Source organism: Battus philenor, unplaced genomic scaffold, assembly GCF_028537555.1.
Source record: "Battus philenor isolate CCGP_79_NKW_IND1 unplaced genomic scaffold, ilBatPhil1.0.hap1 SCAF_11, whole genome shotgun sequence".
Taxonomy (NCBI): domain Eukaryota; kingdom Metazoa; phylum Arthropoda; class Insecta; order Lepidoptera; family Papilionidae; genus Battus; species Battus philenor.
In genome coordinates, this window is record NW_027181673.1 from 9,779,582 (window position 1) to 9,796,754 (window position 17,173).

General features: G+C 30.2%; 3 protein-coding genes and 1 non-coding gene across 7 annotated transcripts in view; 3 read left to right on the plus strand and 1 right to left on the minus strand.

Annotated features, from left to right (window-relative positions):
• Nucleotides 1-1,845: 1,845 nt before the first annotated feature.
• Nucleotides 1,846-3,962, plus strand: LOC137931779 (general odorant-binding protein 72-like). The gene is made up of 5 exons (XM_068775283.1): nt 1,846-1,927; nt 2,643-2,718; nt 2,783-2,871; nt 3,151-3,262; nt 3,874-3,962. Exons 1-5 carry the CDS (start codon nt 1,865-1,867, stop codon nt 3,960-3,962), a joined length of 429 nt encoding a protein of 142 aa, XP_068631384.1. The 5' UTR covers nt 1,846-1,864.
• A 5,050-nt stretch (nt 3,963-9,012) lies between these two features.
• On the plus strand, nt 9,013-12,092 carry LOC137929036 (B1 protein-like). Its single transcript, XM_068772089.1, has 5 exons — nt 9,013-9,135; nt 9,627-9,800; nt 10,502-10,616; nt 11,070-11,152; nt 11,958-12,092. Exons 1-5 carry the CDS (start codon nt 9,070-9,072, stop codon nt 11,973-11,975), a joined length of 456 nt encoding a protein of 151 aa, XP_068628190.1. The 5' UTR covers nt 9,013-9,069; the 3' UTR covers nt 11,976-12,092.
• On the plus strand, nt 10,034-10,107 carry TRNAI-AAU (transfer RNA isoleucine (anticodon AAU)). Its single transcript has one exon. It is a non-coding gene; the product is annotated as a tRNA-Ile (tRNA).
• A 2,201-nt stretch (nt 12,093-14,293) lies between the features above and the next one.
• The window catches only part of LOC137929020 (general odorant-binding protein 19d-like), a 119,667-nt gene continuing 116,787 nt past the window's right edge, over nt 14,294-17,173 (minus strand). For 3 of the 4 annotated variants that reach the window (XM_068772075.1, XM_068772056.1, XM_068772065.1), the window contains 4 exons: nt 15,519-15,695; nt 14,987-15,101; nt 14,559-14,644; nt 14,294-14,347 (listed from right to left, as the gene is read on the minus strand). In XM_068772075.1, coding sequence (XP_068628176.1) covers nt 14,330-14,347; nt 14,559-14,644; nt 14,987-15,101; nt 15,519-15,692 — 393 coding nt within the window. In that variant the 5' untranslated portion in view covers nt 15,693-15,695 and the 3' untranslated portion in view covers nt 14,294-14,329. Of the gene's footprint in view, nt 14,348-14,558; nt 14,645-14,986; nt 15,102-15,518; nt 15,696-16,720; nt 16,869-17,173 lie in introns of those variants that run through there. The other variant, XM_068772047.1, reaches the window with a different exon arrangement.

Sequence of the window (17,173 nt, forward strand, 5' to 3'; positions counted from 1 at the left end):
ATATATTATACGGATAAAAGACATTTAGTTTTATTTCGTTTTCCTTTGACTTTTGATGTGTAATTTTTTCAATTTATTTTTCATGTTAAATTATTCGTAATGACCGGTTATGTACGTCGAGAGAGGAATGCCCGGAAACACGATTTGATAGTAACTACTACCAAATTGATCTTCCTTATAACGATACTCTTCAACGTAAATTTAAGCTACAAGTGTCAAAGAATGACTGCTATGAAGAAATTATTTAAAAAATAATTAAATACCAGCTTGGTGAATAAAATTGTAAGGCATTTTTTATCTTAATATTACGTAAGTATTATCTTAAGTGTGTAACAACACAAAATATTTTATTATTTTTTTTAATACTAAATTTATCATAATTTAAAATAGGACTGGAAGTGGCTTGTATCTAGCATAAAGATACTATAAAATGTATAAAATATTATCTGTAGTCCCTTTAATGTTTTCATTTAAGAAATATTTTTTCCTGAAAACAAATGTTAAACTAAATGAAAAATTATACTTAACTTTATTACTAAACAAGTTTTTGCTTGTATACAGATGAGAATGATCATATTTGAGGGTATGTTTTATAAATAGATTATATAAGCTATGATTATTAAATCACAGAGATTTAAGCGACGCGATATGAGTTTAAGCGTTTTATTTCCAGACGTTTTTATATGCAAATATGATCAAACATTTTTGTTTCCATCGTTTTAATTATTTTCAAAAGTTTTTACATCCAGCCTCTTTCGATGAAGTTGACAAGGCGCTAGATGAATATCGCTTCCAACCATTACTGGAAAATAATAGTTTATATTAGAAGTCTAGGTGGGAGGTTCATGTCCAGGCGACATCCTACGGCTGAAATTATGTCGATGACTTGTTTACTTTGTTTTTAAGCCGGCGCAATAGAGCAATATTTGTTGACGATAAAAATATGCTGCATTGCTTGTTCATATATGACAAGCTGCTAATTAGGTCAACGTAAATATGTTTTCATAAACTTAGTTGTGTGGCCTATTACAACTTTTTTTTCACTAAATCCTTCATGGTGTTACAGTCATAAGTTGTTAACATATGCTTGCAATTTTATAATTTTATAATCAAGATTCAGTACAATTCCGTTTAAAAATATGTCATATATTATATAAATTATATAATAAGCATTAACGATAATAGTAGCCTATTTTATAACAGTGCTTATTTTATAGGTGATTTATAGTCTATATTTTATATAGGTTTTCCTGGAAGCTATAAAATAATAAATTGAAGCTATTTATATAAAAAAGATAATAAAATTTTATGTTGCTAGCGTAGGAAATATTAATAAAACAATGCACGATGTAATCATAAAACAAGTGGACATGATGTTTCCTCCGGAGATGTAAGATTAGTAGTACAAAGCGGCCGTAGTGATAAGCAAAGGAGTTGTTATGTTGCTTTTATTTTGTTAGCTGGGTTACTGTACCTGAATTTAGTATTTAAAGATCATGCTTATCTCTTATAGATATTTTTTTCTAATTATTACACTTACGTTTAACAACTAAGAGCTATAGATATTACAAAAAATTTCAGATAATGGCTTTGGCATGGTTTGCATTTATGCTTGGAATAAAGTATGCAAATAAATGAATAATGCAACATGTCGCTCTTTAACTACGTATATAGATACAAGTTGGCCTAACGGGCTAGTTTTATCGAGACTTAGATTATACCTCTGTATTCTGGTATTAGCGACTGGACGGTGTGATTAAAGATATTTCTACGCTAATCAAACTGTCTTTAAATTGTCTGCGAATGACATTTTTTTCTACAAACGTCGTTATTCTTTCTTCGAAGAAAGATATAAGTTGTTACGATGATCTCTCGAGTATTGTTTTTACTTATTTTTGTAATTTTTTTCTCTTGTGATGTCTACGGTGTAAGTACGAGATTATATTTATTTTGATCGGTTCCTTTACAAAGTTTTACTTAAATATTGATATTATTTATTAATGAAAGTATAATTGGTCATACATCTTTTGTTTCATTGCTTTCCGTTAAAGAATATATCACCTTATCTGATGGTTAATTTTCAAAGAATATTAATGTTTATCGGTCTTCAAAAATTTATAGCTGGCAAGTCTTTTTGTCGGATACTGTGGTATCTATTCCTATTGTAAAAAGGAAGCGTTCGAATGTTGTTGTATTCTGGTTTAAGATATAGACAAATGAGTTTGTCGTATTATGTACTCGTCGGCCATCTTTTCTTATAAAGTTTTTTTTATATATAGTGTCTTAAACTAAAAACGTTTGGTCTCATAACTTTTGTTTAACAATAATTAATTCATTATATTTCTTATCAGTTTACTACCAACTTTAGCTTTTTTTCTTCAAAGGAGCAGTTTATCTATCTTTTAGTTTCGCGCTCTCTTGATTCATAATAATATGACGACATATTTACTATATCCTCAAATCGCCCGTGATCCCTGGGTTAAAAATAATTGCACGTAATATAAATGGATGCGTTTATGATTTAAAGATCCATATAATAAATTCTATATAGCAAAAGAATAACGTGATTAAAGCGTGCCGTCAATAAATAATGTTGTGAAATAATGAATATTGTTTTTTAATAAACGTAAATGTTTGTTTAGATGACCAGGCAACAGTTAAAAAACTCGTCAAAAATGTTGAAGAAGAATTGTATGGGGAAGAATGACGTAACGGAAGGTAATTTTATTAATATTAAGTAATTAAGAGTGGTGAATTTATAAAGCAATTGTTAAATTTTTAGATTTAATTGGAGAAATAGACAAAGGAAAATTTATCGAGGAAAGAAACGTTATGTGTTACATTGCTTGCGTTTTTCAATTGTCTCAAACTGTAAGTAAAAGATGACTTTTTTTTTAAAAAATTTTCTGAGTTTGACAATAAACTCGCAAAATGGAAAGCGACAATATGGTGTCTTGATAACTTTTTTTTATTAAATTAAATATTAATGGCCAGTGAAAACCGTCTTCATTTAAATTAGAGGTGTTGTAAATATTATTTATTTAAGGTATTTCGGTGAAGTATAAAGAAGTATAAAAAATCGCAGATAAAAGAAATTGTATCACTATAAATGTAACGACTCTTTTTATATAGGTTTTGTTTAAATTTTAGGTAAAAAATAATAAGCTGAACTACGAAGCCTCTATAAAACAAGTGGACATGATGTTTCCCCCCGATATAAAAGAAGCAGCAAAAGCAGCGATAGACAATTGTAAAGATACATGTAAGACATGGTTCATTTTTAATCACGTTCTTTGTAAAACTTTGGATGAATCCGATAATGCTCCTCCAAAAATAACAATCGGCCAAGCTATTGTTAGACATTTCCGGGCAATCGCATATCTAAATGCTAACCGTGTACTGCTAATGAAACTTTGCGTTCAGCCAAACTCATGTAGCGTTCTCAATCTTTGTAGTTCTCGATCTTAGTTAATACAAAGCGTCCCTCTCTCATTGATTTCCATTGACCTGTTGGAAGCAGTCTATATCCAGCGTTTTCGGACGACCTTAATAAGGAAATCTGCCCACTTTTTTTGGATGGCCGATTAACTATAGGGCGAGGGGTCCTAGTTCTCGGGGTAAATCCAGTCTGGCCAAGCTGATCTAAGTTGGCGTGATGTCCAATACAATCAAGACTGACTAATTCGAATTTAAAAAAAAACTTAGGGCGTGCTCACTTGCCAATCCGCTTGGCTATGGCGGTTACTTTCGTTCGCCGGATTACGGATCTCCTTACAGATTCATTATAAATATATTCATTATAAATTAACATTTTCGAATTTATAATAAGAATTTTGCTAAGTTGCAACTTAATTGTCCGTTTTTATCTTTCAGCCAAGAAATACAAAGATCTGTGTGAATCGTCGTACTGGACTGCAAAATGCATGTACGATTATAATCCTGAAGTGTTCCTTTTTCCATAAAATTTATAGAAAATTTTAAAGTTGTGCTATGTTGTGCTTATAAAATTATAATTTTAATGACATCTTATGTAATTTCTGGCAACTTAAAATTTATTAATAAAGAAATGAAAAGTATGACTCCTTTCAATTATAATTAAGTAAAATGTAATTTACATGTTTTTTGACCTGGCTTATACTTTATCTAAGTGGAAGTTGCAGATTCAGTGCGACGACGCAGGGCGTAGTCTTAAACTTCTTTTATGTTACTGGGCTCTTAGACTGTTTACTTTACAGCTTGGGGATTTCTCTCCTCTAGAGGATCTCTCTGCTTGTGCCGTCACTCGTCAATACACACCCGTTTAGCATTTCGACACTAGGTTGCCCGAGAGACCCAAACATCGATCTTTGCTAATATATAGGCTATAATTACCATAACGTCGTAAAGCAAGCAAGCACTTTACCTTGTGTTCTCATTCACCTTTAGAGAAATATAGAGAATTTATTTAAAGTTTTGATCATATCAAATCAAACGCCGAAGGCTTATTTTCCTTGGTCTTTAAATACTTTATTGTATAGCATGCGGGGAATCCGTGCACGCGGCCTTACGACTAATATTACTAGCGCAATAAAACAAAAGCAACACGGGATAATAATGAGAAAACTTGCAGATAAAGCTGGTCCTACCGATTAATGAATACTGCTATCTGCGGTACCTATGCTATTTATTTGCTATTAATTTAAGACACAGACCTCCCCCAAAGATCTCCATGATGACCAGCCTTGCGCTGCCGCATCCAGTTCTAGCGACCTTGATTATATCGTTGGTTTACCTAGTGGGGGAGGGGTCTATTTTCACTGCTTTTACTGGTGGTAGCAACATGAGAACATGTACATCATACTTCTAGAAAAAAATATGTTTCCGCTATGAATGCCTCCTTTAATGCCATAACTGGGCTATCGACTCGATGACATCTAATATAAAGAAGTCTAAGCGCAAATACAGTAATGCAAGTATGTTGTTTAAAACCCTAGGGTTATGCACTGTTATAAAATCTGCACTGGTTGTGTTTTAGTAGTAAGTCTAAGCCATTTTTGTTTTGATATTTTCTAAATTAAAAAAAAGGTTGGGAGCTTCCCTAAATTATTTTTAGATAACGTTTGTCAATTCTCGTTTATTATTGTTTTAGGTCGTTATTTGTTATAAATATAAATTTATTCAAAAATTTCCACGACTTCATTTGTTATTTGTATGTACTCGTAACTTATAGGATGTAACCTTGACTGCTGCACCGCTGGCTAAATTACGTCATTACCGGGCAAAAAAAATTGCCGGGAAAATCACACTAGAGCGACTACTTTAGGGTTGTTAGATCTAAAGTTAAAAAAACGATTATTTTTTTAAACTATGATTTTTTAAATATGGTTTTTTATCGTTATTTACTAAAAATGATTTATTTATTAAAAATTAACTATGTATTTAATATTTTCTTTTTAATGGTCCTAAAATATGAAAAAAATTTCATTACATTTTTATATCATTTATTAATATAATAATTTATCACTGTATATCATTTATTAACACCGAACATATATATTTAGTATATATAATTTTTTGTTTCGGTAGAATTCAGAAAAATCTTTGCCTTTTTATGGTACCAAATAAAAAAAGTTGAAATGTTAAATAAAGTAGAATGTATTTAAAAAATAACCATCGGACCCTAGCGACAGCTCATCTTCTTTGCTTAGTCACGTTTCCTGGCGCAGCGGTCTAATTGCAGTTTATAATTATAGTAAATAAATGGCTTGTCTGTCGGTCAATAATTATATCAAGGCCTTGGTGAGCATACACTTATACCGAACGACCACTGCAAGTCAAGTGTTTTAAAAAAAATTGAGTTTTAATTGATTAGGATTACATGAAACAAATTCTTATTATTATGAAAACATCTATTTACGCCGTAGTAGAATTAAATATATTATAATTTAAATAAATGGTAAATAGATAAAAATACAATACATATAAGAGTAATGTCTCTGAACTATTACGCAAAATGTTATTTTCAAATTAAAAAAGGTTGCTCAAAAAATTAACGCTGATGACACAATACGACAAATTTGTAAAGCAATGTTATCGGTTTAAAAAATAAAAAAGTGTGTAATAAACTCGTATCAATAGGTTATAAATTTAAAATTTAATAATAATACCAGTAATAAGTTTGAGTCAGTTCATTTTTATTTCTGGAAATATATATAGTAAAGATATATATCTATAATACGAAAATTATAGATTTTAATTATATACTAGCTGCACACTGTGCGCTTTGCTACGCCATCAACTAAAATAAATTTGTACGATATACATATTTCAATTCCTTTTTAGTTATTTTATAGAATTTGTTTATTTCGAAAATTGTGATTGTGCAATATCGTTTCGATATTTAGAAGTGCTGTGGTATACACATTTTTTATTGTTTTGTATAATAAATCAGGCAAAGAAATATATAAGGTTTTCCGACGCGGACGCATGGACTTTCCAAATTTGATCCAAACACTTGCAACGATTATCCTTATCCTTTGTTGATAGTCATTGCGAAAGCCGCACCGGGAACTGCAAACGTTTGAATTCGAATGGCATATCTGTAGGGATTCACCTTTGAATTTTCCAGACAAAATTGTTGTGTCGGATAATTATGAATTTTCGTATTATATATATTATTTATTAATATTTATATGTATAAATATGTAAATAAACCTAAAATTAAAATAATACTTGTGCCAAAAGAGTTTTGTGCGTTTATTTAACTTATAAATGCACGCTATTAACTGTCTCTGGCGAATATAGTATCATTAAGAGTTTAATGAGACGTATCGAATTATTTTCATACTTTTTGAACGAATACGTGGTATTGCGCGGTATTGTTAAATTAAAATGAGAGGTACAACAATGTAAGAGATGAAAATATATATGGTATGTTAGGGTTTTTCAACAAGAGTTTTGTTTTACAACAAATATTTGTAGAAAGTAGTTTTCAAAAGCACTGTGCCATGAAAATTATAAAGGAAGTTTCCTACCGCACATTTCCTCGAAATTTAAACGTTTATTCATTGTCCTCTTCATGTCCTTAAGCATCATTTAGTATTTTTTTGTCGGAGTATGTCGAAGTGTTTATAGACACAACAGAATGAACTATATTCTAAAACGCAAAATCCGTAATATTACTAACGGAAGAGAACCGTCAGTTGCAAAAATTTTGTTGAAAATTTTAATAAAAGACATGGTGTCTGTTTACTAAGTCATAGTGGCTATCAGTTCGATGCAATTTTTTATTGGTGCCATTTATCACTATTTCTAATACAATAAAAAGTTTAATGATTTATATGTCGGTTATTTCTTTTATTTGTATTTAAATAAACATAATCTTGTTTATTGCGTAGAAAATCGTAATGTTACGCAATTTTATTACATAGTATTAGGGGGACAGGAATGTAATATCGTTTTCTTAAGTTAAATTCATAGGACTACATTTTGAAAAAGTTTTTATTTCTAATTAAAAATATTTACAGATATATACCATCAGTATACAAATTTTCAATGCCGGAGCGGTAAAAATCAATTGCTTTTTCTGTAAAATATATCGACAGAATTTTCATTAGCCGATCTAATCAGACATTTTTTCCGGTCCCTCTAATACACTTATAACATTTGTTCCTATCATAAGTAATATTTATAACAGTAGAAAAAAAATCCAAATGGGTTTAAATTACTGAATGCATAATACTAAACATAAAAATAACCCGAATTGCAATTTAGACCAAAAAAACTAAAGATAATAGTTTTCAGAACTGCACCATATAGTTTATTTTTTGCACCATATAGTTCATTTTGATCTGAAATTAGTTTTTTTAAAGAACGTTCCGTTGAAAATTGAACTGGCTGGATTAAATTTAGCTTTTATTTCTATGGATTAAGGAGACTTAGTTGCGTAAAATAATAAGCGATTAAACGAGTCGATTTTTTGGTAGTAATACACATTATTTTATTTAAAACGAAATGTTGATTTAGCGTGATTGTAATGACGGAAATTAAAAATATATTGTTTTTACCATTTTATTAAACAAAAGACAAGACAAAAAGTAGCCTTTCTGATGTTATTTAATGATCTTAGTGGTTAGCGCATAATAATTATTGTTCTTGATTTACTAGAAATCTCCTTAAAAAGATAACGAGAGGTGGATCAAAAATAGTTTATGGGAAAGTAATGAAGACATCTTGCATGGAAATAATTTTTATTGGTAAATTATTATAATTTCAGCCGTAGTATGTTCTCATAGGCCTCTCCCATATAGTACTAAAAAGGCCAACTGTAAGTGGCCTGCATCCAGCATCTTCCGAAAAGGCCGCAAATCCACCCAATGGGTGGACGTCCAACGCGGCGCTTGTTTATCCGTGATATCCACTCCAGGATCCCAGAAGCAATTAGTTCTGCGCGCTATGTAGCTTGTACGTTGCTACTTCAGCTTGTCAATATCGGTTATATTTGTACATCTATGCATCTCATTCAAAATTTAGGGGAAGTTCAGAGAGATTGTCTCCATGGCTCTTTGGACGACTGGGCAAAATGAGGTATAGCAACGAGGCTCGAAATGAGAGAATAAGTTTCACTGTCATCACTGGTAACTTCGTGGTTCTAGACCACTGTGAAAAGACATTGAAGGCTAAGAAGATGTAGTTGGATTCGACAAGTTGAGCTTTTTCCCCAAAGTTATTTTTATTACCTAATTTGTCTTTTTTTTTAATAACCAGTGACAATACAGGAAAATTTTAATTTATCAATAATTAAACTTTTTATCGTAAACGTTTTTTAATGTCTATAAAAACTAAGAAGCTGCGATTGTTTCACCCGAAAATAAAAAAAAAAACCTGCGCATCTAATGGTTAAATTACATGTTTTTTATTATGTATAATACAGCACTGTACGTGTCAGATAGATAATCAGTCTTTAGAGAAAAAACGTGTCGAGCTTCGTATATAAAATGTGTGTTTTCCTAATACAAGACAGACTAGTATCAGGCTAGGTAGAAGTAACACTTTCGGTATTCTGATATTATATATATAATTGTAGAGAAAATGTCATCGTTGCATTACTTGTTTCTTTTGATTGCAGTTATTGCCATTAGCTTAAGAAATGTTCGGGTAAGTTAGTGTATAAGAAACTTTGTTGGTCTGTGTACACAAACATCTGACAATTTGACATATATATGAAAGCTTAATAAAACTTTCAAGATCAAACATTTAATTTATTATCAAAACAATAATAAAACTAGCAATCTCTTATTTCAACGCTTAATGCTTGTAAATTTGTTCTCCACTAAGTCGAACTATCTAACATTATATATTTGATTAATTTTTAGTTAGTATACGTAAATATTATAAATTGATTATTGTTATAACACAATTAAAATAAACCTTTTTTTTAAATGATGGCATGGTTTTCGTCATAACGTATTATTAAAAACTTTTAACATACAAAACAATAATATTTAACAAAAATTTGATGTACCAACACTAAGAGACTAATTTAAAATATAAGAAATAGTTTAAATTTCTAACATCAACTTTAAACTTTTTGAATTCATTTTGGGTTTTTAATATTTTTCCTATTAAATTACACTTTTTTTATTTAGGCTTTTACTGAAGAAGAGATAGCTGCAATAAAAACTGGACTTCGTCCTTTTATCGCTGAGTGCAGCAAAGAGTTTGGTATTGAAGAAGAGGAGATAAAAAAAGCTAAGGAGTCGGGTAAAGCCGATTCTCTTGATCCATGTTTATTTGCCTGCTTTGGAAAGAAAATGGGAGTGGTAAGTTCAATATCGAGATTTAAAGTGTTGTTTAAAGTGTTCCTTGGTTTTGTGGGATTAAATAATGCTTTATATAAAATCAAATTAAATTATCTTTGTTGCTTTGTATCTTTTTTTTAATTAGCTATGATTATTTTCTTAGGTTGGCGTAGTTTATAAATGTAAGAAAACAATAATAAATCATTAAAATAACTTTGGAAAATGTTTATCTAAAAATTATCACGCTTGTCACGGGCCCATTAGCTCAGTTGGTTAGAGCGTCGTGCTAATAACGCGAAGGTCGCGGGTTCGATCCCCTCATGGGCCAATTTCTTTTTTTGCGTCATAAGAATGTTTTTTCATCAAAAGTGATGAACGGTTGTTGCTATTTTTACAACTTATTGAATTTAAAACGGCCATTGTAGTAGTGGTATATTTCGTTAGAAATTTTAATTTAAGTGCGATATTTCCGAATATCTTACTTTTATTAGAATTTTGAGTTTTTGCAAAGCTTTATAATATAAGTTAGACCGTAAGTTAAAATCGTAAAGTAAAAAAATATTTTGGCGTATACCAAAATATTGTAAACAAATTTTATTACGCATAAATATTTTTGCGCTTTCTTAAAATGGCAAGTTTAACAGTGATTAAATTTTGCTTTCTAACTTTTAACACCATGTATGTTAATGTTTTTTTAATAATAAATATTATTTATTATTCAGATCAACGATAAAGGAGAATTTGATGTTGAAAAGTCATCGGAACTTATCAAAAAGTTTGTTACAAATGAAGAAGACCAAAAAAAGGCATTAGAAGTTATTGAAAAATGCAGTTCAGGTATATGATTGACTTTTTATGAGTCACATAAAATTTCTCTTTATAGAATAACTTGATTTTATTTTTGCCATATTTTGACTACAGTCACAACAACCGTAAATTCAAGTCAATTTTTTGTTAAAACTTGTAAAAGATTAGACGGGATATGACTGAAAATATATATCTTGACATTGTGGAATACAGCGAACTAATAACATTAGATGACTTTATTCTGGTAATAAAAATGATATGAATCGACCCATCGGTCACAAAAAAGGAACATGACTAAAGACTTCTTGGTTTTCTCAATTATCAATTAATTCTCGGATTAAGTACAAAAGATTTTACTCAAAAATATATAAATTACCTTTAATTTTTTTATATAGAAGCTTACTCATCATTTTCAAAAATTTACTGGTGGCGTAAAATTTAATTAACATCATATTATTAAGGTTAAATGTATGTATTTTTCAGTGAACGAGCAGTCGGTCAGTGATGACAAGGGCTGCGAAAGGGCCACCCTCCTGTACAAATGTATGGAACCGTACAAGGAACAGGTACATGATATAAATTAGATTTATTTTCATACATATGAAAATGTTTTATAAAGGCTGAAGGTTTGAAGAAAAATGGTTGGTGGTAGGCAAGAAAGCTTTAACGAGGTAAATGTTCAGCTCATTTGGTGTCAATTTAATGGTTTCAAAAATATTTATGAAACCATTTATTTTTGGATTGATTACTTATTCTTATTCTTAATTTTTCTCAATTATTGGATTAATTTCTTGTCATCATTATGATAAGAGAACTTCTCTTAATTAATTTTTACTATTCGGATTACTACATATTACACTTAATCGTTTTTATGTCCTTTCATTTAAAATAAAAAAAATTCGGAGTAATCATTATAAAGGTTAATTGGAAAATGGAGTAAAAGCTCTAAAGATTTTGCTGGCAAATGAGATATGTATGTTTACCCCGTTAAAGATTTGATGTCTATTACCAAACGTCCTGTATAATGAAAGTATTATTATAGGAAAATGCAATTATGCGCATTGATGTCTTCAATATGAAGATGTCCTATTTCAATTAAACATCAAATAGGCGTTTTATTTTACTTAAAATCGTGAGTGTTTGTTTACGCCCTATCACGATATGAATATGTGTTTTCTTGCGTTATTCAACTTAATCAATTGCTTTAAGTTTATTCCTCGCATAAATATGTAGTTTATGATGACGTCGAATAAATTATTCATCACGTTGCAGTTAGTAATATGAGTATATAATAAAACATTTTTTTATTAATTGATTCATTGAATTTATGACAATAAGACAAATGATGTTTTATTCATTTTATATTTCCAGTTTACGTTCGGGCATTAAGGGCGGTACGAATTATGTTTAGATGGTACGAAGAATGACAGAATGCAGCCTTATTTCATTGGATTTATGATTTGTTTTTATTGTTGTATTAAATTTTAATAAATAAAAAGCAGAATTAAAAAAATTGTGTATGAATTAACTTTCCATTATACATTGCACTATCAGGGCTATTTTATTCTTGTTTTGATAATGTTCATATGATTATTTCTACTGTCAGTATTATGTCAATTGTAATAAAAAAAAACTGCATTTTTGCATAACAATTGGCTAATGATTTGTGAGGAAACAATATTTTTTTTAATTTCAATTTTTTTAGTAATAGCTATTAAGTGTTTTATCATTTAAAATTGAAAAGTTAACGAAAAATTGTAATAACTAATATTAGAAATGAGAGTACTTAGTACAGATACAAAGTGAAAATTTGTTTATACATATATATTTAATCTGGCCATAAATGCTGTAATAGAAAATAAAATTTTACTTTTGAATTTGGAATCGGACTTTTTTATATATATGATTGATCATAATGTATCTTTATTTTAGCGCCAAAATATTGTAAAATATTTAGTGATGTTAAAACAGTGTGGGGTGATAAAGAGAACCAAATTGCTGTTATTGCATTACATAAAGTAGGTATGGTACTAAATACAATTTTTAAAATCCTACATACAATAATTATTTATCAGTTAAATATTGTACACCGGGCTGTTGATAGGTACAATGAAACCTCCTTTGTTTGCGATAGAATAAGACCTGGCCTTCCACGTAGTGTTCGTAAAAAAGGTAGGTAAGGAAAAAGGCAGTAAGGAAAATAAATATTGTCCGAAAATAAAATATTTTATTTCGAGACATGAAGATAGTACTAAGAATCAGGTCGCGTATTATAAAAGATGGTTTAGAACTTGCAGTCTTTAAAAGATACACTGGTTATTACTTAACTGATAATTTCATTAAGGATAGGGTGGTAAAATCAATACAAGTACACAAAGACAGTACGCAAAGGGAAGTCACAGAAAAAAATTGTTTACGGATGAGAAAATTTTTATATTTGTGCAATATTTTAATAATCAAAATGACCTTATTTATGCTGAAAGTTCTAAACAAGCTTCCCCTTAAAGCTAGATCCATTCAACATTGGTTTGATACAAACACTCTGAACTTAGAGCTGAAATGTAGCCGTCATCTAGACCTGATGTTCATTCACTTGAGGTTATGATTTATAGTCAGTTTTGGTACGGCTTGCTTTATACGCCATGATAATTTAGACTTTCTAAAACAATTCATAAGTTTGGCAGTAAAGAATTGTTATATAGAAAGAGTACGTGGTGCTATTGACAACTGGCGATTAAAGGACTGTATTACAACAATCAACGGAGACAACTTTGTATATTGTAAATTGCTTTATATGTTTTGAATGGTTTTATATTAATGTATTAAACTAATTCGCTGTTATAGTAATAAATGTTACGTACAAGAGAAAACCTTGTTTTTCTTTATAACATCACTAATGGAAAGACTAAGTTAATTTGTATTTTCATGGGACAACAGATAAGATAAATTTAAAAAATACTTAGATCAGATATGTAAAAAAGAAAGTTATAATAGTAATAGGAGCCTATCAATGAATATTAAAGATTTCGTAGTACGAAAAATGTAACTTGCCCTTAGTTAAAGTTAAAAAAATTGTTTTTAAAATAAAAATATTCAATAGTTACATGAAGATAATTTTATTTTTATTATACTAAAAAGAACAAGGTTGTTGTTATTATGAAAATTTTAAATTCAAGCTTGAAAGATGCCTTAATTTAAAACCTGTTACATTTGTCGATCCTTTTACAAAAAATTTAAAATGTAAACCAAATCATCACTCAATGGCTAAATGGCTTGTTTTTATTCAGGTCATGATTTTGAGTTTTAAGGTTGCGATTGGTTCTCGATAAATTATATTTTAGCCCTTATTGTCTCACAATAATATTATTGAAACATATGATTAAGGCAGCAAAATATGAGATTAATTTCGTATAAGCACGTATTAAGGATATCGGATATATCTCCGCAGATTGACATTTGAAGTGACTGTGGACAGGCTCTATAGTGCGCAGAACGGATGGCTGTTGGAGTCTTGAGCTTCGGGATCGGAAACCACAGACTAGCATGTACAGCTTAGGAGCTCACAAGGTGATTAACGAATAACTATGTATTTATCCACATATAATTTTTTTTCGGGTTGCAATTAATAGGTAAGCAGGAAATAAGAAAACTCTGACATGATTATATGCTTATTATTTTTATTCATCAATTTACAATATCATTCAATTGTTTATTATTGTGTCGATTGATTCGAATGCGCCAAGCTACAAATCGAAGCCGAACTGAAAAGAAAATTGTTAAATAATTGTAAAACATCAAAAGCAAAGCATTAAGTTTATATTTAACAAAATAAATTAAATTATATTTATTGATGAGGAACGGTAAACCCGCGATACTAACACTTGAGTTTAAAAGCGATGTCCCCAATTTGATTTGAATATTTGAAAATTAGAAAAGTAATTTAATTTCTGAAATACATGTTTTTAATTTTACCTGAGCTGCGTTGTCGATCATGCATTTATGAGCAGACATAGCGCGTTCACAGCCTTTTTCACCGTCGCTAACAGTTTCCTTGTTGACTGTAATTTAAAAAATGTTTTCTTAGTGCACCGTGGTACTTGATGATGATATAGAAAGTGATTTGGTAATTGAAAATAGACGGAAAATTTTCAAAGCGCTTTGCTGAAAAATGCGCTATAAAGCCTTTTATATCTTTTACACTTATAATCTATCATCCTGTATATCCAATTTGAGAGAGAGACAGAAAACAATGAAAGAATAAAAGTATTTGCGAAAAAGGACAATTAAATATGAAACAAAATAATTATATTTAAATTCGTAAAAGATATACTTTGTTCAATAACAGTTGAAAGTTCTTACATTTTAATACTTTCATTTAACTTTTATAAATTTGAACTTACTATGCGAGCATGAGTGAAGATAATTTTCGATTTGCTTCAATTCTTCTTCGTCATTAAAAATTTTCCTTGCATGTTCAAGAACCGTCTCCTTTTGCAGCATTCCTTTCTCATCCATCTGAAAGTTTAATTACTCAGAGTTACTTCCGATCATTAAAACTTTGGTATAAGTTATTTCATACAGCGATAAGAAGTGAATCGCTTTCAGTTGCTCACATACAGTTGAGTTGATTATAGGTATATAAACTTTAATGAGGTGAAGGTAAAGCTCATTAGTCAGCAAAAAGCTCTAAAGATTTTCCAACAATTACTAACCGTTCTCAATTTTGAAAACGCTTTTTTTACTATGTTGTTATTGCATTATACATTATTTTTTAAACCATTGAAATTTTGATAGTGTGTACCATACATTAATTGACAGCAAATGAGATATACATTCACCACTTTAAAGCTTTTGGACCTATAATCAATCACCTCTTCATGTACGAAACCCCACATCTGCAGGTTAGATATTTTCTAAGTAATTTATACTCACTACACCAGCTTTCTTTAAAATGCAGGATAAGAAACAGGGTACATTTGGTCCGGTGCCTAATTTTTTGCTTCTTAGGTTAGTTATATCGTCATCGGAAATAGGATATTCCTTCATACATTCCATTCCTAATTGTTCGAAATGCTCATGTATCGCTGCTTTTTGCTCCGCTGTCATTGCCTGTAATGAAATGAAAGGTTTAAATTGTAAATAATTTTAACGAATAGCAAAAAGCCAGAAGACACCAATTCAACTGCAACAAGAATCGGATCCTTTAATTTAACGCTATAAAGGTTTTAAATAAGCTCTGATCTGACAAGAGGCTTCAGAAAATCGCGGACGGGTTTTTTGTGGTCACATAATATTAAAATTACACTTCTTACATTTTTTTGAATTACAATTGATTAGAGAATATATGCGTAATAATACTGGACGGGGTTGTAGAAAAAGAATATTTTCTATAGAATGTATTCAGAATTAAGTAATGAGTCAGATACACGGAGAAACTTTAAAGATCATAAAGAAACCACCTGAAATACAATTATAACAATAACGACGTTAATCTAGTATCAAATTGAAATATCTGCTAACAGCATAATAAATGAATTATATGTAGACTTCCTATAGGACCGGTAGTAAAAAGCCCGCATTCTTGGGTCTTTTATAGGGTCGTCTCTGCGATTCGCGGGTCCTTCCCACGCTCTCCTGCGCTGCGTTTGTCGGTCCATAGTTTGTATCCCAGAACCATAAGATACAAGCGGCTATATTTTCTAAGCCTATCGTGACCTGCCTTTTGCCATTTCATTTGCAGATTTGCTCGGTTATATCGGTTACTTTCGTACATCTGCGGATCTCTGCATTCCTTATTCGATTTCGAAGAGAAATCCTGATCATAGCCACTTTAATGGTTCGTTAAGCGACTATGAACCTACCAAAGACTATCGAAGGGTGGGACCAAGTTTCAGTGCCTTTATATTCAAAAAAGTGCCCAAGAATAAATCGTAAATATTGTAATATTAATGGGATTCAGTCATAATATATTTGGCTATCTGGTTATATAGGAGTGTTAACGATGAGCGAAGACAATAACTACGTTGCAACATAATCGCTTTGTTACTGTTGCCAAATTGGGGCGCCAAAATTTATTTGTACTTAAATAGAACATTATTATCACTTCCATTAAAAAAAAGTTTAACAATACTTACATGCGTTTTCAACGATATTAACATGATGAAATAGAAAAAATAAATCAAAATTCCCCCTTGATTCATTTTATTACTTGAATGTATCCGTTAGTATTAGTTATGTCTCTGGATGTGTACGACTTATAGATGCCGAAAAATCCACACAGGCAGTTTTATACGGATAACCTCAGCCTGTGACAATAATTAGAAGTACTAACAACTGACCGTCATCGTTTTTGATTAAGGAGGAAGTTTGGGAATTGACATTGCATTTGAAAAGGTCGTTACAAAGGCTTGTAATAAACTCTAAATAGATGAAGTAACAAAAAATTTGCAAGGTATTTTGTTGGCACAATTAATTTATTAATGTATGACTTATTACGTTAACTGCACATTTGTCATCCGAGGTCAGGAAACAGCTCGGTATTTCATTTAAATATATACAAATTACCCAATAAATTGTTATAATATTTT

What these genes read in the sequence shown, in the direction of transcription:
- LOC137931779 (XM_068775283.1), top strand. Translation starts at nt 1,865, where the DNA reads ATGATCTCTCGAGTATTGTTTTTACTTATTTTTGTAATTTTTTTCTCT. An exon ending in GAAGAATGACGTAACGGAAG is followed by an intron (nt 2,719 to 2,782) that starts GTAATTTTATTA and finishes TTAAATTTTTAG; the next exon opens with ATTTAATTGGAGAAATAGAC. An exon ending in AGACAATTGTAAAGATACAT is followed by an intron (nt 3,263 to 3,873) that starts GTAAGACATGGT and finishes TTTATCTTTCAG; the next exon opens with CCAAGAAATACAAAGATCTG.
- LOC137929036 (XM_068772089.1), top strand. Translation starts at nt 9,070, where the DNA reads ATGTCATCGTTGCATTACTTGTTTCTTTTGATTGCAGTTATTGCCATT. An exon ending in TTGGAAAGAAAATGGGAGTG is followed by an intron (nt 9,801 to 10,501) that starts GTAAGTTCAATA and finishes TTTATTATTCAG; the next exon opens with ATCAACGATAAAGGAGAATT. An exon ending in TATTGAAAAATGCAGTTCAG is followed by an intron (nt 10,617 to 11,069) that starts GTATATGATTGA and finishes TGTATTTTTCAG; the next exon opens with TGAACGAGCAGTCGGTCAGT.